At 42.8% G+C, this 22,506-nt stretch overlaps 1 protein-coding gene across 2 annotated transcripts in view; it reads right to left on the reverse strand.

The window, feature by feature from the left end:
- Positions 1-1,017: 1,017 nt before the first annotated feature.
- Positions 1,018-22,506, reverse strand: part of LOC147360639 (tyrosine-protein phosphatase non-receptor type substrate 1-like) — a 29,563-nt gene continuing 8,074 nt past the window's right edge. The window contains exons 2-6 of one of the 2 annotated variants that reach the window (XM_086333070.1): positions 12,401-12,757; positions 6,504-6,824; positions 5,377-5,706; positions 1,791-1,896; positions 1,018-1,156 (exon numbers count right to left, since the gene is read on the reverse strand). In XM_086333070.1, the coding sequence (XP_086189196.1) occupies positions 1,793-1,896; positions 5,377-5,706; positions 6,504-6,824; positions 12,401-12,757 (1,112 nt within the window). In that variant the 3' untranslated portion in view covers positions 1,018-1,156; positions 1,791-1,792. Of the gene's footprint in view, positions 1,179-1,790; positions 1,897-5,376; positions 5,707-6,503; positions 6,825-12,400; positions 12,758-22,506 lie in introns of both variants that reach the window. The other variant, XM_086333069.1, reaches the window with a different exon arrangement.

Consider the following 22,506-nt stretch of genomic DNA (forward strand, 5'->3'; position numbering starts at 1 on the left):
AAGCTCCAAAACTTTGACTACCTATTGGGGGGAGCTGACTCATTGGAAAAGACCCTGATGCTGGAAAAGATTAAGGGCAGCTGGAGAAGGGGGTGACAGAGGATGAGTTAGTTGACATCATCAAATCAATGGACATGAGTTTGAGCAAACTCTGGGAGACAGTGAAGGACAGGGATGCCTGGCATGCTGCAGTCCATGGGTTTGGAAAGAGTCAGATATGATTGAATGATTGAACAACAACAACAGCATAAAAGAAAGAGAAATCAAGGATGAATTCAAAGCTTCTGGACACAGCATATTTCCCATGAGCAATTCATAAGGATTGTGAAAGATTCAAGTTGATGGAAAACTACTCTTTCCATTGCAGAAAGAGAACAAAACACTAATTTCTGGGTTTGAGAAGTAGGCTATCTAGACAAATGGAGAAGGAGAAAATTTTTTCTTAAAACCAAGATGGCACTTGGTTTAAAACTAAAGAGGCACTTCAATGGTGGGGAGTTAAGTGAAGGCAAGAATCCAGAAGACAGAATAATTTCTCAACAGGGTATCAGTGTATAGTCCATGGCTAAGTCCAAGGTGATGGATGATCTGTATTAGTTGGACTCAAGGAGATCCAACCAGTCCATCCTAAAGGAAATCAGTCCTGGGTGTTCATTGGTAGGACTGATGTTGAAGCTGAAACTCCAATATTTGGCCACCTGATGGGAAGAGCTGACTCATCTGAAAAGACCCTGATGCTGGGAAAGATTGGGGGCAGGAGGAGAAGGGGACAACAGAGGATGAGATGGTTGGATGGCATCACCGACTCAATGGACGTGGGTTTGGGTCGACTCTGGGAGTTGGTGATGGACAGGGAGGCTTGGTGTGCTGCAGTTCCTGGGGTTGCAAAGAGTCAGACATGACTGAGTGACTGAACTGAACTGAATTCTCATGTCCAAGGGAGATGTTGTGAGTCAGTCTCCAGAGCTACTCCCCATGATCTCTGCTCAGGATCACATATGAAGATTCAGCTCTGGGGGTTTCATGAACATGTGGGCAGGCAGATCTCCATGGACAGAAGACTTTTGGAGCAGAGTTGTGGAAACTTTCAGCTGGGTCCTTCTTGTGGGCTGGGCCCTCAGTGAGGGAAGGAGACAATAGAGGCTGGCGGTGACACCTAGCAGGGAGGAAGGAAGGAGCTGTGGGAAACATTTTCATACTTAATTATCTGCTCATCATTCAGGAAAAGTTCTCTGCATGCTTCCCACATGCCCAGGTATTCTCTTCCTGGGATGCCAGGCCTGAAGGGATGGACAGCCCCTGAGTTAGGACTGTGACCCCTCAGCCTCCTCCCCAGGTCCTCATACTCCCTCCTCAGGCCTTCCACTCTGTCACACAGAGGTCACAGTTGGAGCAGCCTTCAGAGGAGCTGATCTGGGACTAATCAATATTACCTTAAGTGTGGATACCTGTTGTCCCAGAGAGCGCCTGAGTTCAGTGATCTAGAAATGGTCTCCAAGGGAGCCACCCACTCAGCTGCTCCTCATTCAGCACACTCTGCCTACCTCCTCCACAGAAACACCAGGAGAAACCCTTCGAAATCCCTGATGCAGTCCACCCCCTCCAGGACCTCACCATCTCCTGGGAGCTGGGCACCTCTTAGAGGGAAACATGATACTCCTGAGGGTACCGAGGGAGGTGTGCCTCCTTCTCTTAACTGCGTGTGAGCCCTGCCCCTGTGTGGCCTGTGGGTGGCCCCCCTAATGACCGTGTGTCTTCTAGATTTTGTCCCTCCCTCATCCATAACTTACAGTCAGGCTCGACACTTCCTGTGGACAAAGATGACAGAGACACTGAGCAGTAGCAGCACCTTAGGGACTAGGAAGGCAACTGCCCAAAGAGAAGACAGCTCTGGACCTGGAAATCAGGGGACAAGGGGAGTGGTTAGATGCGCCACACAGGAGCCATTCCCAGGGGCCTCCACTTACTCCATCTGAGGCTGCCTAGGCCCATCAACATGCTATGGCTTTGACCTGCAACCTGAGCTAAGGCTCAAGGCAGAAATTAGGGTACAGAATCCCCTCATTTTTCCTCTTTCTTTTCTCAGGCTTCAACGGTCCTATTATTTGAAAAGAAAATACCAGGATTGAAAATAACTGTGAGACAAGAAAAATTCAGCAAATCTTTGTGCACAATCTCTCATTAGGCTGTAATTCCATCCTTGGCAAATCATCAGGAAAATGCAGGAGAAACAGGCAAGGCAGCTAGAACAGGTGCCTAGAGTTATTTGGAATTATTATCATCAATATTAAATATATCTAAACTTTGAAAATATTGGGAAAATTTCCTAAGAGCACAGACTATAGGAAAGGGATTCAAGGTAAGCCTGATTTTAAAGGATTGGCATAGAATTCCCAGGTTCTATGCATATGTTACCTTACATGTCAAGAAGGATTAGCAGTAGTGATTTGTTAAGGATCTTGAGATGGGCACACTAAATTAGATTTTCCAAGCAGAGCCAATGTAGTTACGAAGATTCTTGTAAGTAAAAGCTGGAGGCAGGTCATTTGGAGAAGCGGATGTGATCAGAAGCAGAGGTCAGAGTAATGTGGGGCCCTTTACCAAGGAGTGTGGGCACCCTTGGAAGCTGGAAAAGGCAAGGAAATGGATTCTTCTCTAGAATCTTCAGAAGGAACACAGCCTATTCACCCATTATAATGTCTGACCTCTACAACTATATGATAATATATTTATCTTGTATCACTAAACATATTAATTACTCACAGTGACTATAGGAACATAATTTAAGGAAGACAGATTTGACTCTATGGACAGGCATGATTTAAAATGCATACCCTCTGTGTAGAAAAGGCAGAAAGAGAAAAGAAGTGCTATTTGGCAATTGAGTGGTAAAGAGAAAAAGAAAAGGGTAGGGAGAAGGGATTTCAGATACTGGTTCCTGAAAGATAAAAGAGAACCAAAGAATTAGAAGACTCAGAACCTTTTTCTATCAAACCAACCAGCCAACCAGCCAAAAACTCCATTACTGTATGGTTTGTTCTACACTGTGGGAAGAGAAGTCCATTAGGATAGGAATTTATTGTAAAACACCCCAATACCATAAAAACAAACAATAAGATGTCCATCCTCCCGCCAGACTGACTGGACCCAGCACTGCAGCGGTTGGAGTCCTCAGATGCCCAGGGTAGGTTTTGGGTCTCGGTAGGAAAGTAACATCAGCATCTTACCCTTCTCTTCAGCCTGATAACCTAGATGCCCCAAAAAACACACTAGCAGGCCTGCTGAGTCAGGCACCCTACAGCAGCCCTGGTTGAGCCCATCAGGAGATTGAAGACTAAAAGCATTTCCAAGCCACTGCAGACAAAATGGCATGGGCTTTTCTCTCCTATGCTCCCTGTTAAGTACAACTTGAACCCTAGAAAGAGCACAAGAAACAAGCATAGGAGGACTCTGAGGTGGGAGAGGAGGAAGACTGTCTAGGGATCTGAGATCTGGAGGAAGAACACAGTAGTCAGTTATCCAGGCTCACTCTCCTAACTCCGCAGTACAAGAGGAGACTCAGGAGTGGCACTAGAAAAAAGAAGTCTAAACCAATTACCTAAATTCCTGCCTCAAGAAATGAGAAAAGGAGGAGCAAAATAAACCCAAGGCAAGTGGAAGGAAGAAAATAATAAATAAAGAAAAGCCAATGAAATTGGAAACAGAGAAGCAATAAAGAAAAATCACTGGAAGAAAGAGGGTGTTCTTTTTAAAAGACCAATAACATTGAAAAATTTCCAGTACAACTGACAAATAAAAAAGGAGTAATGGCACATTTCCAGTATTAGGATGAAACCAAGGATGTCACTACAGATACTGGAGACAAAAGGATAAAAAAAATGTCATGAACAACTGTACAGAAAGACATTTGACAACTCAGAGATGATGGAACAAATACCTCAAAAAAAAAAAATTACCTCAGCTCATTCAATATGAAATGAATAATCTGAATACTCTTAAATATTTGATTCAAATTAATTTTCAAAAGATTCTCAAGGCCAGATGGTTTCATGGGAAAATTTTGCCAAGAACTTACAAATGAAAATAATTTTGGTGCACAGAAAACAATAATAGTATTTTGGAATTTGAATTTATGCTCCATTTGAAATGGTGTTAGTCAATTAGAATTGATTATATTAAGTGTGCACTTGTATGATTTTTATAGAAAGTCAATATACTTCACCAGATAACCACACTATTGTGGACACCATTGACTGGTTGTGCACACAGGACTAAGTTAAAGTGGATGTTATTATGAAACTGTTCTATATCTATTATTCAAGGGAAGTTTTTTATTCTCCCCTACCTCTCTTTATCCTTCCAGCAGGCAGGCACATGGACACTCGGTGACCCAGTATTGACCCAGCAGATGAGGACAACACCATAGAGTATGTCGGAAGAAAAGTGGGCCTTTGTTAGGTCTTCTGGAGTAACAATTCCTGGAACCTGACTTGACCCTCTCTTGATGTTACCTGAAAGCCTACAAGATGTTTTATTGATAGAAAGGGGGACTGTCCTTGAGACAAGCCCCAGCTGAGGGGGGAACCTGTCTCTAATTAGCACATATTTATTATATAGACTGGTGGTCCCTGTCCTCAGAGACTCAGATTCACCTTGATTGTCTTAGCCCAGTCATCTGGACTAAAAGTGACACATTTTCAACAACATCACCCCCTCCCTACTTCTCCATGAGTCCCTTCTGTAAAGTCCAAACGCTTTGGGTGGCTAAAGCAGGAAATGAACTGAGAGCTACATTTAGTAAACGTGCAGTGAGTGACTGTGATCACTGCTGGTCCACTGTCAGAAACCAAAGGACAAAGGAGCCCTGCGCAATGACCACTCACGGTCAACTGTGTGCCAAAACCAGACTCAAACTTCGTGTCCTCAGGGCTCCTCTTCCAGAATTTCACAGAGTAGTAGATGCCGACGTCTACTGGGATGATGTTCCTGATGTGGATGGAAAGTCTAGGCGGGAGACAGACTAGGCAGAGGTTAGAAAGGACAGGGAGGAGGGAAGTGGGCGAACATGGAATGGTGAACATAATTACTAATAGCTGAAGAAAGCGAGAAGCAGGACAGTATGAATGAGATGATCTCCTTCCATATCTTATTTCATTCTTTAATTATATTTATGTCAAAAGTCATATAAACAATGTACCAACCTGTTTTAAATTGTGACTGTTGGAGTATGAAATCTGGGGGAGAGGCGCTCACTTCAAAATTCTACTTTTTATTTATAGACTTTTACACTCTTTTATAATAAACTTGAATTACTATTCTTAATAAGTAAAAAAGATAAAATTTGAAAAGCCCTGTGAGATGTAATGGAAGCCTCACCAGGAAGTTCATGGGTGCCCTGATCCTTCTGGGGAGCAGAGACCTCCAGGGTATGGTTTCTGGAGACCGCCGGCTGCCCGTCGTGCTCCACCTGGCAGGTGAGCACCACAGCATCCCTGTGGGCAAAGGAGTTCACCAGGAGCCAGCTCGTCTGGTTAAAGGTCCCGTCCTTGTTCTCTACGAGGACTGAGGCTGCTTCTGTTCGGAACATGTTTCCGTTCTCCAGCCAGGTCAGCTGTAGGTGCCGGGGGTAGAACTTGTTCACCTGGCAGGTGACGTTCACCTGGTTGTCCGTTGTGGGGTATGCAGTAAGCTCCAGGGTGGGTGGAACTGAAACAGCACAGGAAGAAGCTCTGACCTTATAACACACATCACCATGGGAGAGGGGCTGGAGAACAGCTCCCAGCACAGCAGGGGTCACCCAGGACAGAGCCAGGCATGCAGTAGGTGCTCAAACACTGAGGGTCTATTTGCATATGAATGAAGTCACTGAATACAGTGAAAGTACACTGCTCAAGGACAGGGACCTCCTATTAGGGTTATAATGTGTGAAATCAACAAGCTCAGCCTCTGGCATGCAGTTGGAATATAAGACTGCAGCAAAATAAACGAAATCACCAAGCACATAGGGTCCTGGGCTTAGCATAGGTGCTCAGTAATTGGAGATACTCAGATGGTAAAGTGTCTGGTTGCAATGCAGGAGACCTGGGTTCGATCCCTGGGTCAGGAAGATCCCCTGGAGAAGGAAATGGCTACCTACTCCAGTACTCTTGCCTGGAAAATTCCATAGACGGAGGAGCCTGGTAGGCTACAGTCCATGGGGTTGCAAAGAATCGGACACAACTGAGTGACTTCATTTTCACTTTCATTAATAAAGAAAACTACTTATCATAGTGCTTGGCACATGGCAGTTGTACATTTGGCACTTTCATTAAAATAGAGTGACCACCTCTTCTAGGAGACCTTTCTAGAAGGGCTAGATTGGACAGGACTGTCAGGAAGTAGATTTCAGGCAATTCAAGGCCTGAAGCAAAAGGCAGGGAGGAGGAGCAGACTGGGGGGAAGGAGGAGTAGGCTGGGGTCTTGGGAGGCAGGCGTGGGCTTGGGCTGACATAAGGGACATCTACCTCGGATGGTCTCGGACAAGTTGGCAGTCCCACGGAGAGGAGGGCCCCCCTGCAGGGTGACATGGGCCACCTCACAGATGACCTGGGAGTGAATGTCTCCCGTGGCCAGCAGCACCTTGGTTGTGCTGTTGATACTGTAGGAAACGTTGTCGTCCTCTGGGTCCACACTGGTTTGGGAGGCTGAGAGCTCATTGCCATTTTTGAACCATTTCAGGGAGATGTTTCTGGGGGAGAAGCCGTGGGATGTGCAGGTGAAGCTCACTGTCTGCTCAGGTGTAGCCCTCACTGCAGGGCCGGATACCACCGGAGGAGAGGGCTTGGCTACAAAAGAAACATTTATAAATGAAGAACATGATTGTGATTATCATCATTACAAAAAACTCGTGACAATGTTAAGAAATTGCAAATACATTATTTTTAAATTCATGGTTGCAGAGAAGGTTAAATGCACTGGAAGCATTTTTTTTCAGGGAGAAAAATGTCAGGTGCTTCACAAAACTAAAGAAACACAGACCTCTGTTTAACCCAGAATGTATTTATATGCAGAAATCTCCTCTCAGGAATTTATGAGTTTCCTTCACAGTTGTCTTTCTTTCCATGAATATTCCAATAGGACCAATGTATAAATCCCTGAATTTCAAAGGAATGGTGCAAAAAGGTGTTTTTTCTGAGTCTCGATTTTTATGTTGGGTTAGTACTGGATTGCAAAGAAAGATTACTGAGTGCTGAGAAACCAGTGGTGGTTAATTTCTCATATATGTGTGTGTGTTAGTTGCTCAGTTGTCTCTGATTCTTTATGACCCCATGGACTGTAGCCTGCCCGGCTCCTCTGTCCATGTAATTCTCCAGGCAAGAATACTGGAGTAGGTAGCCATTTCCTTTGCAGGGGATCTTCCTGACCCAGGGATGGAAGCCCAGTCTCCTGCACTGCAGGCAAATTCTTTACTGTCTGAGCATCCAGGGAAGCCTGGTTAATTTTTAAACTGTTATTAAATCTGTATATACACAAATCAGCAAATCAAATGTGAGGGTGGTTTCTCTGTTGATAGGTGCTGTAGGGTGTCTCTAATTGTTCATTATTATGCAACATCCCCTTATATGTTGTCAGACAGCAAATGTAACAAACATTTTCATTTCTAAACATCTAACTTGCTTCCTAAAACTCAAACATTTGAGGACATAGTTAGGAGTTACCTTAATATGTCAAATCCAACAAACACCAGCATCATGGATGCCCCTTAAAGTACTGTGATCAGATGCCACTTGTCCAGAGTTGTTCAGAGCTTAAAGATGGGCTGAACTCTTGACCACCCTCAGCTCTCTAATCTTCCCACCAGCCCTGAGGAGGGGCCTGAGAGTGGCCCTATATGTGGGATGAGGCTCAGGAAGGATGCAGCTGGCTTAGGGCACCCAGCAGGTAAGGTCAGAGCTCACCTCACTGTACACAGGACATACTGATTTTAGTGTCGTTGTTTTTTTATCCTGGAGCCTCACTGTTCCTGGACAAAGTGGGTACAAACACCATCTGTAAGATGAGTGAGGATGTATGTAAGATATAGAGCCTAGCATACAGTAGGCTTAATTAGTAACACCTGTGATTGTTATCCTATGATCTGATAGTTCTAGTTCTGAAACTACATTTTTAGGCAAAAGAAAGCAAAACAAAAGCACAATAGAAGCACCAAAGAGAGTCTCAAGTCTTGCTCCCTACAGCTGCCTTGCAAAAATCAACATGAAAAGAAATAGTAGGAACACCAAATTATGAGTCTGACCCCTTTAAAAAACATAATCCCCTCAAGAGGTAAGTTTGGGAAATTGGCTTTCAAAACACATAAGAGACCACAGGCACTTTTCCTGCAGATCAACTCATTACAGAATCTGCAAGCAAGTTGAAAGGAAGGAGGATGGATTTCATCAGATCCTCTCTGGTGTTTGAGGCAGGAGGGCTCCTGGCTGAGCAGAGTGTTTGCAGGGATTCCAGCACCTGTTTAGACTCCTGTGTTTAAAGTCGGGAAGGTTTCCCCAGGGATGAAGCTCAGGTCTGCACAGGGTGATCTGAGTGGGGAAGAATATCCTCTCAGATCAGGAGAGCTTGGTTGGAGGTGGGATTTGTTCCTGTCACTCCACTTGGGCTGATTTTCTTGGGCCTCCTAAGATCTGTCAACATCACAGCCTATTCTGAAGCACCCACCCCGGGACAGCTGTTCTTTCAATCCAGGCACTAGAAGGGTCCATGTCCATCAGGGAAATACTGCAGCTCTCCCTCTGTGACCCCAGAAAACACGTAGCTCTGGGCTCCTGTGCCCTGACTGGGCACCAGCATCCTCTGCAGGAATTAAGACACTCAGCTGCTTAGGCCATGTCTGTGCACTCAAATCAGAATTTCTAGGGTCTGGAGATCTTTTCACCATTTCCCAGTGATGCCATGAATGGTTGAAGTTGAAAGGCACCTGGTTCCACACCAACCCTAGTTGTACTTAGTCTGAGAGGGAAAGTGGCCCATAGAACATCCTCTGGTTTTGGCATGTCAGAGCTCATGTTGGTGGAAGACATGCCAGGCTCTGCTCTAATCACTTGACATGCGTCCCTCATTCAATCCCTGCAGCTACTCTGTTAGGATGGGGCTGTCACTGAGGGACAAGGACTCTGATGCAGTGTGGGGAAGGACTCATCAGAGGTCCCAGAGCCGGGACGGGGCAGAGCTGCGATGGGGGCCCAGGCAGGGGTATGGTCCAGGCTCTCAACCACAGTGCCCTGAGCCCAGGGCTTTCTAGACCCTCTCCAGTCATCACAGATTCTTGAATGGTAATGTAATTACAACTATTTCACAGATAGGGAAACTGAGACTTTCCCAGGATCGCACTGCCCTCCTGGGATGGGCAGCACCATCGCTCTCTGAGGGGTGGTGTGGTCACCAAGTCATTGTGCCCTCAGGACACCCTGCAAAGGTTGTGTGATTATCCTTTTTCTACAGGTGAGGAACGGGGACAAGCACAGGGAACTGGGTCTCAGCTTTGATATAACACCTCAATTAGGAGAACCTACTCTGTGCTGGTGATTTAGACAGAGCACCTCAAACACTTCTAATTCTCCTGAAAGGAGACCACGAGGACCACTATTCTACGAAGAGAAAACTGACGCTGAGAGAAATGAAGAGACTGTCTCCTCTCACTCCCCACTGTGTCCCAGAATTTCCTGTCACCTCCATGCTTCACTTGTAGCTCCGCTGGTAAAGAATCCACCTGCAATGAGGGAGACCTGGGTTCGATCCCTGGGTTGAAAAGATCACCTGGAGAGGGGGAAGGCTACCCACTGGCCTGGAGAATTCCATGGATTGTATAGTCCATGGGGTCGCAACAGTTGGACACAGCTGAGCGACTTTCACTTTCCATGAAAGTGAACCGGAATCATGCTTCAGGTTCATTAGCAGAGCAGGTGCCCATCTTCAGGAGCCCCCAGACTGACCACCACCCTCCCCTTTCCCCTCAGATTCTTGACTTCGAAAGACTACAGGGAGGAGAGGCCTCTGAGGGCCCAGGCCTGGGGACCTTGAAGCCACAGGGAAGACATGGACTCCTGACACCTAAGTCTAGACTAGCAACTCTTGCTCACACGGGGCCCCACTCCCTCTAGAAAACACCTCCCTCTCCTCATCCTCAGTCTGCAGAACCAGGAATGGGCGTGCCCGGTGCTGCTGGGGTCGCAGTGGCCCCTCTGGACTCTGTCCACACCACCCTTCCCAGACCTGCTCCGCAGGAGGCCTAGCAAAGGGGCAACATCACAACAATGTGGAAAAAATCTCCTGATGCTTTTAAGAGTGTTGATCCCTGTCATTGAGGAACATTTTAGCACATCACACAACACTGAATGATCTATCTCATCTGGGTTGTAAAACTGGACTTGCCTCTCTTACAGGACTTGTTAAAGTGTTTATTTCTAAAGGAGAGGACAAAGCAAGATTTTAAGAGGATGAAGTTGGAGCTTCCTCCGTACTTTGACAAGCACAGTGGGGTGTGCAGAGAGCAGGGCCATGACACTGTGAGTGTTTAGGGTTCAATCTTGGCTCCTTTAGCTATTCACAAATCAAGTCCCCTCTCTGAACCTCAGGGTCCTCATCTGTAAAATGGAAAACAGACAACCTTTCCTTCTGAACACTGTTTAAAATGAGTAAATGCCTAAGGAGGATTCACCATCTGACAGGCTGCTCCTCCCCTCCCCTCCCTCCTTTCTCATCCAGGGGATCATCTGGCAGGCAGCCTGCAGAAGAGGATGAACAACTCTGGGAGCCAGCAGATCTGAGAGGTGGGGGAGCCACTTACTAGCTGTATTGAGACTGAGCAGGGGACCCACCATCTGGGAAGTTTAGTAATATCTGCAAAATCATGATAAAGCCACCTGGCCTGCTGATGTCTGGAGGTTTGGGGAGATTCATTTGCTACCATGACTAGAAGGGAAAGTTGGCAATACTGTCACACAAATTAAAATCCTTATACTGTCTAAACTAGCAATGCCATTTCCAGTGGATATTTCTTCTCTGAGGAGAGTGACACGTGGAAAGTTATCCCTTCAGCACTGTTTCAGTAGCCCAAGGTTAGGAACAACTTAATGTCCATCAACAGAAGACTCGAAGATGAATGATGGTGTTGCCATATGCTGAGTGTTAAGTAGCTGTTGAAAAACAGGGCAGCTCTAGGTGCTGATACGGAATGAGGGATTTGGGATCATGCGGGTGAAAGTATGGACAGTTTTCCAGTCACCTCAGGCTCAGGGTCTGAATGTGAGGGACCTTCTGGACCTTTGGGAAAGCAATGAAAAGAGCCTGTTTCATGGTTAACTCAAGGAACTTTTATTCTGCAACTTGTGTGTGCAAGTCTCTTTCATGAAAGGAGTTCCAATGCTGGTGCAGGAAAGAGACTGGCTTGGAATCAGTTTGGGTTCTTAATGGATCCTCTCGTTGTCTATGTGACTGTGGTCTGGACCGCTGTCATCTCCTGGCCTCAGCCACCATCTATACATGGGGGTTTGGGAGGATGGTGTCTAGAGACCCATCCTGTTCTGAGAGTCCAGGATTCAGGGTCTTTGTCAGAAAAAATCTAAATAAACACCTTTTCTGCCTCTATAGGGCTGCTCCAGCTCCTAAGTCACCCACATGGAGAATTGTTTCCTTGAGGAGGGACATTCCGAGATGCTGGGAGACTTCAGTGATTATGTGAGTCAACGCGTGAATGACCGAAGAATTTTTTCAACAGATCCTCTGGAAACACCGAACCTCTCGGCATAGTCTTCAATCAGGGCCATCAGAATAAACACTGAAACTGTGTCTCTTAGAATCTCTTTTCAGTGCGATAGTCTGAATAGAAAATAAAGAAACCCCTCCCTGCCCTGGATGGACTTCTCCTCTTTGGGAGGAAGAGGACATAAGCTTCACGGGAGAGGAGCCCTCGCCTGCTTTGTTCACTGCTGCTTCCACAGCATCCAGGGCAGGGCCTGGCACACAGGAGGTGCTCAGTAAGTGCTGAATAAAGAGAAGACTCAGCCACACTGAGGGTGCACTCTCCAGAGATAAGAAGTGAGGCTTGGCCTGTCAAGGAGCAAGTCACTCAGACTTTCATTCCTTTTATCCCTGGAATCAAAGGACTGAATGTGATGGAAAAGACAAGGACTGTGGAACCAGGTAGATGGGGGATCCAGACTTCTCCCACATTTACCAGCTGTGGGGCCTGGAGCAAATAGCACAACCGTCATGGCCTCAAATACTCTGATTTGTAGAAGGGAGTAAAATCAGTTCATGTCCAGATCACTGTTGTACCGGATACCTTTTTTTGCTCAAAGAGTGAAGGGCATTCTTGTTGACTTGTCAGAGACTGGGAGACGAAGGACACCCTGGCCATACTCACCACTCACAGTGAGATGAGTGCCTGGTCCAGACTTAAACTCCACGTCACCACGTTCTCCTTTCCGGAACTTCACACAGTAGTAGACACCAGTGTCTGCTGGGGTGATGTTACTGATGCGGATGGAAAAGTCCATGTTGTTTCTCTTTGTGTAATCTGCAACATTTGTTACTCTGGGGAAGGGGACTTCTTTTTGACTGTAGATTAACTCCCGACCTGGCCCAGTTCCCCTGAACCACTTGATGGGCCCCACAGGGCTCAGGGAGGTCACGGTGCAGTGCAGAGTGGCCGTCTCTCCTGCTGCAACTGACACTGACCTCTCAGGCTGAATCACCTGCAGCTCCCCCTCACCTGCCACTCCTGGAGGAAAACACAAAGCAGTTATTTATTCATCCTCATGTGATCCTGTAGGTTCTCTCAAATGTATATCAACGATCAATAATAGCTTTCATTGTCTGAATGCACCATGAATGGGCCTTAAACTCAGCACACTGCATGTACATTGCATGAAGCTTGCACAATGAGCCTGTAATGTAAGACACTAATCCAAGAGGGGAACCGAGGCACAGAGGTCAGTGATGTGGCAGAGACTGGGACTGAATACTTGAGCCCTCTCTGAAAGTGTCATGATTGACCCAATATTCCTGGGTGTTCACTGTGCCTTCAGGGAGTGCTGCATTCTGTCCTTTGCATTAGGTGGGACCACGTGACCTCTTAGATCACCGAGTTGTGAGGAGAAGTGATGCATGTATTTTGTATGTTATTCATTAAACTGCAAGTACCTTTATGGGCCAGCTTCTCTCCTTCCCAGAGATCCACATACTTATGATAAAATTGCTCCGACAGCCTGGATACTTGAGTGGCAGTGATGTTCAGAGCTCCCAACATACAATGAATGCTTAGCTTATGAAGAAAGTAAAACTTTGTTTCAACTCCTTGGGATTTTTTTCCCATGACACAGTCATGTTATATTAGTTACCTAAGGCAGCTGTAATAAATTATAGAAAATTTAGTGACTAAAAATGACAGTTTTACTGTCTTTTGATTCTGGATATGAAGGGACCAAAAACAGAATTACTGGACTAAAATCAAGGAGTCAACTGGGCTACATTCCATCTAGAGGCTCTGATCATTGCCTCTCCAAATTCTTGAGACTATCTACATTCTTTTTCTCAAGGTTTCTATCTTCTTATGGCTCCAATTGTGCTTCCATTGTCACTTGTCCTTTAACTTTGGCTTTCCTGCCTCCTTCTTATAAGATTATACTAGGCTTACATTGATAATTAAGAATATTCTTCCCATAGCAAGATTCTTAATCGCTTTTACAAAATTTTTTTGCCATGTAAAGTAAAACATTCACTGGTGAGTATTAGGACATAGAGCTCTTTGGTGGTCTATGTTTTGTTTACTTGATTTATAACTTGCTTTAATCGAAGTGTATTGATTTACCATGCTGTGTTAATTTTGCAGTATAGAAAGTGACTCAGTTATACATACACATTTTTAATATATTCTCTTCTGTTATTTTTATCACGTGATACTGAATATACTTCTCTGTGCTGTACAGCAGGATCTTGTTTTTTATCCTTTCCATATATAATAGCTTACCTAACCCCTACCCCACCTACCTGGACAACTCAAACTCCGTTCTCTTTGTCCGTGAATCTGTTTCTGTCTCATACATAGGTACACCTGTCTCTCTATCTCTCTTTGGCCACAATATGCAGCTTGTCGACTGCATTTTTCTAGAAACTTCCATTTCTTTTAGGTTGTTGAATTTGTTCAAATTTAACTGTTCATAGATTTCCTTATTTTTTCTTATACTTGTGTAATACTGGTCTTATGTCTCCTTTTTCATTTCTTATTTTGTTTATTTGAGTTCTCTCTTGTTTTCTTCAGCATTTTCAGTATCTTCTTTTTGAAATTATTGTCTATTAGACTAAAGAGGTCTATTTCATTTTCTTTCTCAGGTGAATTTTCTTGGTCTTGTCTTTTAACTGGGCATGGTTCCTCTGCTTCTTCATTTTACTTATATTTCTCTTATTCTGGAAGTTTAGGAGAAACAATTATCTCCTGTGGTCTTGGAGGGCTGTTTATACATGGGAACATCCATGTGTAGATTGTGTGGGTTTAATATTTCTGGTGCAAGGGCTGTTTTTAGTACATATACCTGTCACCTCTTTCCTCAGCATGAGCTGGCTATTATTCCCTTATGGGGGTGTGCCCATGTGGTGTCTGATACCCAGTTTGGAGTTCTTGGTGGCAGTGGTGGCTCACGCGTGCCCCCAGAGCACTCGATGGGAGTAGAAGCAGCTCATGACTCCACCTGGAGTCCGGGATTGACAGGGGCAAAACAACTGTTCCAAAGTGGGGGTGAGCTTCAAACCCTGCCCCGTCCTTACCAGCAGACAAACAGGCTGGGAAGCGTAGGGCAGTTGCAGTGACCATCTGTGCGTATCTCTCAATGTTCTAGCTGCTGCAAACTGGTTGCTACACTCTCCTTCAAGGCTCTGAGGTTCCCCATATCCCAGCTGATCTCCTTGCCATTGGGGGTACTTCCCAGGTTACAGGAAACTTTCCTCTTTCATAGCTCCCTCCCAAGTGTACAGGTCCCATCCTGATTCCTTTCTTTCTTCTTTTCTTCTCTTTTGTCTTACCCAGATACAAAGAGATTTTATTGCCCTTTCAGATGTCTGAGATCCTCTGCCAGCATTCAGTAGACATTCTGTGAGAATCATTCCACATGTAGATGTGTTTTTGATGTATTTGTGGGAGGAGGTGAGCTTCACATCCTAGCACTCAGCAATTTTGATGTTCCTCTTATGTCAGGGGGCTATTTTGTGTCTCAAGTTACATAAACCAGTTGCCATAACAAAAAATCTATATATGTGTCATTGTCACACACGAAGAATGACAAGGCAACTTATTGAAATTGAAAGAAATGCTCTTCAAACTGTGTAAAATTAAACTAGGTCAGTGACAGAAGAGGAAATAAAATAGTCACAGGCACATAGAAATCAAACAACATTCTCTTCAAAAATCAACATGTCAAGGAAGAAATCACAAGAGAAATTAAAAAACACTTGGAGACAAATGAAAACAAATACATACTATGAATACATATGAGATGCACAGAAAGCAGCCCTAATGGGAAATTTATAGCTGAAAATGCAGGCATTGAAGAACTTTACATTGCAAGAAACTAGAGAAAGAAGAGGAAAATAAACCCTAAACTGAAAGTTTGCAAATGAAAGAAAATAGCTGAGATTATTGAAGAGAAAAGTAAAATGTGAATAGTATAGCAGAGAAAATCCACAAGCCAAGAGGGGTTCTTCAGAAAGATCAACAGAATTAAGCAAATTTAGCTAGATTGCCTAAGGGAAAAAAGCAGAGTGTGGCAACCCAAATAATTAAAATCAGAAATAAAAAACATACTAATAATGTCAAAGAAATAAAAGGGATTTTAAAACAGTTCTATGAATGATTAAACACCAAAAAATTGGATAACATAGATAAATTGGACAAATTCTTGTAAGGACACAATACTGAAGCTGAATTATGAAGAAATAAAAAATTAGAGTAGACCTGTAACTAGCAATCAGATTCAATTAATAAAAAAAAAAAACCTCCCAACAAAGAAAGGCCCCAAATTACTTGTCTTCTCCAGTGAATGCTTCCAAACTTTTAAAGAAAACTAACAGTATTCTTCAAACTCTTCAAAAAAGTCTTAAGAGGTGGGAGGAGTTCTCAACTTTTTCAGAGTTCTATTGGCATTTTCCAGATATCACAGTGACATAAAGGCATAACAAGAAAGTACAGACCAATATCTCCCTTTTTCAAATTCTTTTCTCATTTAGGCTGCTACATAATATTGAGCAGATTTTCATATGCTATACAGTAGTTCTTCATTAGTTATCCATTTTAGACACAACAGTCTGTATATGTCAGTCCCAAGCTCCCTATCTATCCCTCTCCCTAACCCTTCTGCCCTCATAACCATAAATTTATTCTCTAAGTCTGAAAGAAACATAAGGTTTATGTTTTGTAAATAAGTTCATTTGTCTCATATTTTATCCCATACATTAGTGTTATCTTATATTTCTCTTTCTCTCTCTGACTCACTTCACTCAGTATGACAATTTCTTGGGCCACTCATATTGCTTCAAATGGCATTATTTCATTCTTTTTAATGAATGAGTAATGATCCATTGCATATATGTACTAAGACTGTACAGTGGAGGATAGACAGTCTCTTCAGTAAATGGTGCAGGGAAAACAGGATAGCTACATGTTAAAAAAAATGAAATTAGAACATTCTCTAATACCATAAACAAAAATAAACTCAAACTAGTTTAAAGACATAAATTTAATACCAGACACAATAAAACACAGCAAAATAAAGACAAAACATTCCTTGAATTAAAAGCATCAATATCTTTTCCCATCCATCTCCAAGAAGTAAAAACAAAGATAAACAAATTAGACATAATCACTCTCAAAAGCTTTTGTGCAGCAAAGAAACAATAAACAAAATGAAAAGATAACCACATTTTGGAAGAAAATAATTGCACATAATGTGACCAAAAAAGGATTAGAATCCAAAATTTACAGACAGGTCATACAGTTCAGTAACCAAAACAAACAAACAACCCAAACAAAAAATGGAGAAAAAACCTAAATAGACATTTCTCCAAAGAAGACATACAGATGACCAAAAAGCACATAAAAAGCTGCTCAACATTGCTAGAGAAATGCAAATCAAAACTACAATGAGATATCACCTCATATCAGTTCGAATGGTCATCATCAAAAAATCCACAAACAATAAATGCTGGAGAGGGTGTGGAGAGAAGGGAACCTCCTACACTGCTGGTGGGAATGTAAACTGGTACAGCCACTGTGGAGAATAGTATGAAAGTTCCTTGGAAAACTAAAAATAGAGCTATCATATGATCCACTTCTGGGCATAAATCTGCAGAAAAACATGATCCAAAAGGATATATGTGCTGCAGTGTTCATAGTAGCACTATCCACAATAGCCAAGACGTGGAAGTAATGTAAATCTCTATTGATAGAAGAATGGACACAGACCAATAACTCACATGACTGTTGATGCAGCAATCCTCAATAAAATGTTAGAAAATCCAATTCAATAACATATTAAAAGAATTATGCACCAGGACAAACTGGGATATATTGCTGGAATATAAAAATGGTTCAGCATATGAAAATATATGCACTGGTGTGTTGCAGTCCATGGGGTCACAAAGAATCAGGCATGACGTGGCAACTAAACAGCAATATGAAAATCAAACCATATATTTTGCCACTTTAATAGAATAAAGAGAAAAAAATTGATGCTGAAAAAGCACTTAAAAAAAGTTAACATTTTTTGTGATAAGAAATCAATAAACTAGGAATAGATGGAAAATTGCCCAATAAATGAAGTTGTATATGAAAAACCCACATTAACAGCCTCATTTATGGTGAAATTCTGAAAGCTTTCCCCCTAAAGTCAGGAACAAGGCATGCGCATTTTTGCCACTTCTAGTCAACACAATACTGGAAATTCAGAGAAAAGCAATTAATTAAGTAATATGAATAAAATGTATTCAAAATGGAAAGAAGTGAAATGATCTTGTTTGTGTGTGACATGATTTCCATGTAGCAATTCTAAAGATTCCGACATTAAAAACTGGTAAATCTAGCAAGTAAATTCGGCAAAGTTTGGAAATACAAAGTCAACACACAAAAATCAGTTTTTTTTCCTACATACTGCTACTGCTAAGTCACTTCAGTAGTGTCCAACTCTGTGCGACCCCACAGACGGCAGCCCACCAGGCTTCCCCGTCCCTGGGATTCTCCTGGCAAGAACATTGAAGTGGGCTGCCATTTCCTTCTCCAATGCATGAAAGTGAAAAGTGAAAGTGAAGTCGCTCAGTAGTGTCCGACTCCTAGCAACCCCATGGACTGCAGCCTACCAGGCTCCTCAGTCCATGGGATTTTCCAGGCAAGAGTACTGGAGTGGGGTGCCATTGCCTTCTCCATTTCTACATACTAGTGACAATGAATCCAAAAAAGAACTTATAATAGCTACATATTAGCTAAGTATAAAGTACCTAGGAGTCAATTTCATAATGGAAATGAAAGACCTGCACATCACAAAGTACAAAAACGATATTGTACCTAGGAAATCCTAAAGATGGAAAAGGAGAAGGAAATGGCAGAAGGAAAGGGATCGCACAAAGTCGGACACGACTGAAGCGACTTAGCAGCAGTAGCAGCAGCAGCAAAGATGCCACCAGAGGATGAAACTGGAGTCTATTATACAGAGTGAAGTAAGTCAGAAAGAAAAACACCAATATAGTATATTAGCATATATATATGGAGTTTAGAAAGATGGTAATGATGACCCTATACGTGAGATAGCAAAAGAGACACAGATATAAAGAACAGACTTTTGTACTCTGTGGGAGAAGGTGAGGGTGGGATGATTTGGGAGAACAGCATTGAAACATGTATATTACCATATGTGAAATAGATGACCAGTCCAAGGTTGATGCATGAAACAGGGCACTCAAAGCCAGTGCACTGGGACAACCCTGAGGGATGGGATGGGGAGGGAGGTGGGAGGGGGGTACAGGACTGGGGACACATGTACACCCATGGCTGATTCATGTCAATGTATGGCAAAAACCACTACAATATTGTAAAGTAATCAGCCTCCAATTAAAATAAATAAATAAATTTTAAAAAGTTTATATAAAAAAAGTTTATAGACCACTGAGTCTCACCACCAAAGATTCCAATTTAATTAGACTTGGATATATACTGAGCATGAGGATTTTAAAAGTACTTAGGTTGCTTCTACCTCTACAAGGTTGAGAACTTCTGATCTAAGTCAGATCTTTCATTCAAAGGTGACCTGTGTGTATGCCATGATCCCTAAGTGATCAAGGGCAAATGCCGAAGAACCTAAAGAGATCAGAGGTGTAAAGATATGAAAAGCCTACTGTAGCTATAGGCAACTTGTTTTCCCCATTATTTCTGATAATTATTCCTCACATATAGTCTCTCCTCACTATAGAGCTTAGCCTATTAAAATATTGTTTCTGATCCAAACTCACACTTGCATACTTTGCTTTTGGGGTGAAATCACTGCTCTATTTTCTGTCTTCTGTTCATCTTACTCCATACTCATCTGACTCAATACTGGTCAGTAAAATTCTCTTTGCCCTAAATGCTCAGCTGTTCCATTTATACTTCTCAAGCCCTTGGTGTACTAGCTTCTTTACTCACTCATGATCAACATATTACTGCTTTGTTTGTTTGCATTTTATCCTTCAATAACTCTTTAATGAACTCACTGTAATAAATTCTCTTCATTAAAGTGAAAAAACAACAAACAAATGAACAAAAAGATGCCACCAGAAAACTAATAGAATTCATCAATGGATTTGGTAAAGTTGCAGGATATAAAATTAATACATAGAAATCTGTTACATTTCTATACAACAACAAAAGATCAGAAAGAAAAATGAAAGAAACCATCCCATTTACCATCACATCAGAAAAAATACAATACCAAAAAATCAACATTCTTAAGGAGATATAAGACATGTACTCTGAAAACTATAAGATGCTGTTGAAAGAAACCAAAGAAGGCACATGTCATTGAGATGCTAATTTGTGTCCAATTCTTTGCAAACCCACAGACTGCAGCATGCCAAGCTCCCCTTTCACTATCTCCCAGAGTTTTCTCAAATTCATGTCCATTGAGTCAGTGATGCTAACTATCTCATCTTCTGCTGCCCCCTTCTTCTTTTGCCTTCAATCTTTCCCAGCATCAGGATCTAGGACTGGAGTTTCAGCTTCAGCATCAGTCCTTTTAATGAATATTCAGAGTTGATTTCCTTTAGGATTGACTGCTTTGATCTCCTTGCAGTCCAAGGGACTCTCAAGAGTCTTCTCTAGGACCACAATTCAGAGCATCAGTTCTTCAGTGCTCAGCCTTCTTTATGGTCCAACTCTCACATCTGTGCATGACTAATGGAAAAGTCACAGCTTTGACTATACAGATCTTTGTCAGCAAAATGATGCTTTTGGTTTTTAATATGCTGTCTTTTCTTCCAAAGAGCATATTTTAATGTCATGGTTGCTGTCACCATCCATGGTGACTTTGGAGCCCAAGAAAATAAAATCTATCACTGCTTCCACCTTTCTCCCATTGTGTTTGTCCTGAAGTGATGGGATCAGATGTCATGATCTTAGTTTTTTGAATTTAGAGTTTCAAGTCAGCTTTTTCACTCTCCTCTTTTACCCTCATCAAGAGGCTCTTTACTTCCTTTTCACTTTCTGCCATTAGAGTGCTATTATCTGCATATCTGAGGCTGTTGATATTTCTCCCAACAGTCTTGATTCCAGCTTGTGATTCATCCAGCCCAGAATTTCACATGATGTACTCTGCATACAAGTTAAATGAGCAGGGTGACAATATACAGCCTTGACGTACTCCTTTCCCAATTTGGAATCAGTCTGTTGTTCCATGTTCAGTTCTAACTGTTGCTTCTGGAGACACATACAGGTTTCTCAGAGGACAATTAAGGTGTATGGTATTCCCATCCCTTTAAGAATTTTCCACAGTTTGTTGTGATCCACACAGTCAATGGCTTTAGGCTAGTTGATGAAACAGAAGTAGATGTTTTTCTGGAATTTCCTTGCTTTCTCTATGATTCAATGAATGCTAGCAATTTGATCTCTGGTTCTTCACATAAGGAAAGATATACCACATTCTCAGATTGGAAGGATGAATATTGTTTAAGTGACTATACTACCCTTAACCCCACCATAGAGCCACTGAGCAGATGACCCACAAACTGCAGAACAATTATGCCAAGTAAATTCTCACACTGTTAAGTTCTAGGACCCACAACAGATTCCCCAACCTGGGGATCTGGCAAAGGGACAGAGAATCCCCAGGGAATTTGACTTTGGAGGCCAGCAGGATTTGATTACAGAACTTCCACAGGACTGGGGAAACAGACTCTTGGCACAAACTAAACCTTGCATGCACCAGAACCCAGGAGAAAGGAGCAGTGACCCCACAAGAGACTGATCCAGACTTGCCTGTGAGTGTAGAAGAGTTTCCAGCAGAGGTGTGAGTTGACAGTGGCCTGCTGCAGCGTCAGGGGCACTGAATACAACAGTGCCTGCAAAAGACCTTTTGAAGCAGGTCACCATTATCTTCATTACTCCCACCATAGTTTGGTCTCAGGTCAAATAACAGGGAGGGCACAACAACAGAAAATTGGACTAAAGATTTACTGAGCGTGGCCCCACCCATCAGAACAAGACCCAGTTTTTCCCCACAGTCAGTTCTCCCATCAGGAAGCTTCCATAAGGTTCTTATCTTTATCCTTCAGAGGGCAGACAGAATGAAAACCGCAATCACAGAAAACTAATCAAACTGATCACATGGACCATAGCTTTGTCTAACTCAGTGAACTATGAGCCATGCCATGTAGGGCCATCCAAGGTGGATGGGTCATGGTGGAGAGTTCTGACAAAATGTGGTCCACTGGAGAAGGGAATGACAAACCACTTCAGTATTCGTCCCTTGAGAACTTCATGAACAGTATGAAAAGGCAAAAAGATATGACACTGAAAGCTGAACTCCCCCAGTTGGTAGGTGCCCAATATTGCTACTGGGGAAGAGTGGGGAAATAACTCCAGAAAGAAAAGACAGAGCCAAAGCAAAAACAATGAACAGTTGTGGATGTGACTGGTGATGGAAGTAAAGTCTGATGCTATAAAGAACAATATTGCATAGGAACCTGGTATGTTAGGTCCACAAATCAAGGTAAATTGGAAGTGGTCATACAGGAGATGGCAAGAGTGAACATTGACATTTGAGGAACCAGTGAACTAAAATGGACTGGAATAGGTGAATCTAATTCAGATGATCATTATATCTACTACTGTGGGCAAGAATATCTTAGAAGAAATGGAGTAGCCCTTAGAGTAAACAAAAGAGGCCAAAATGCAGTACTTGGGTGCAATCTCAAAAATGACAGAATGATCTCTGTTCATTCTCAAGGCAAGCCATTCAA

Source organism: Bos grunniens, chromosome 13 (assembly GCF_055505025.1).
Source record: "Bos grunniens cultivar Pamir isolate PY7600 chromosome 13, Bosgru_T2T1.0, whole genome shotgun sequence".
Classification (NCBI taxonomy): domain Eukaryota; kingdom Metazoa; phylum Chordata; class Mammalia; order Artiodactyla; family Bovidae; genus Bos; species Bos grunniens.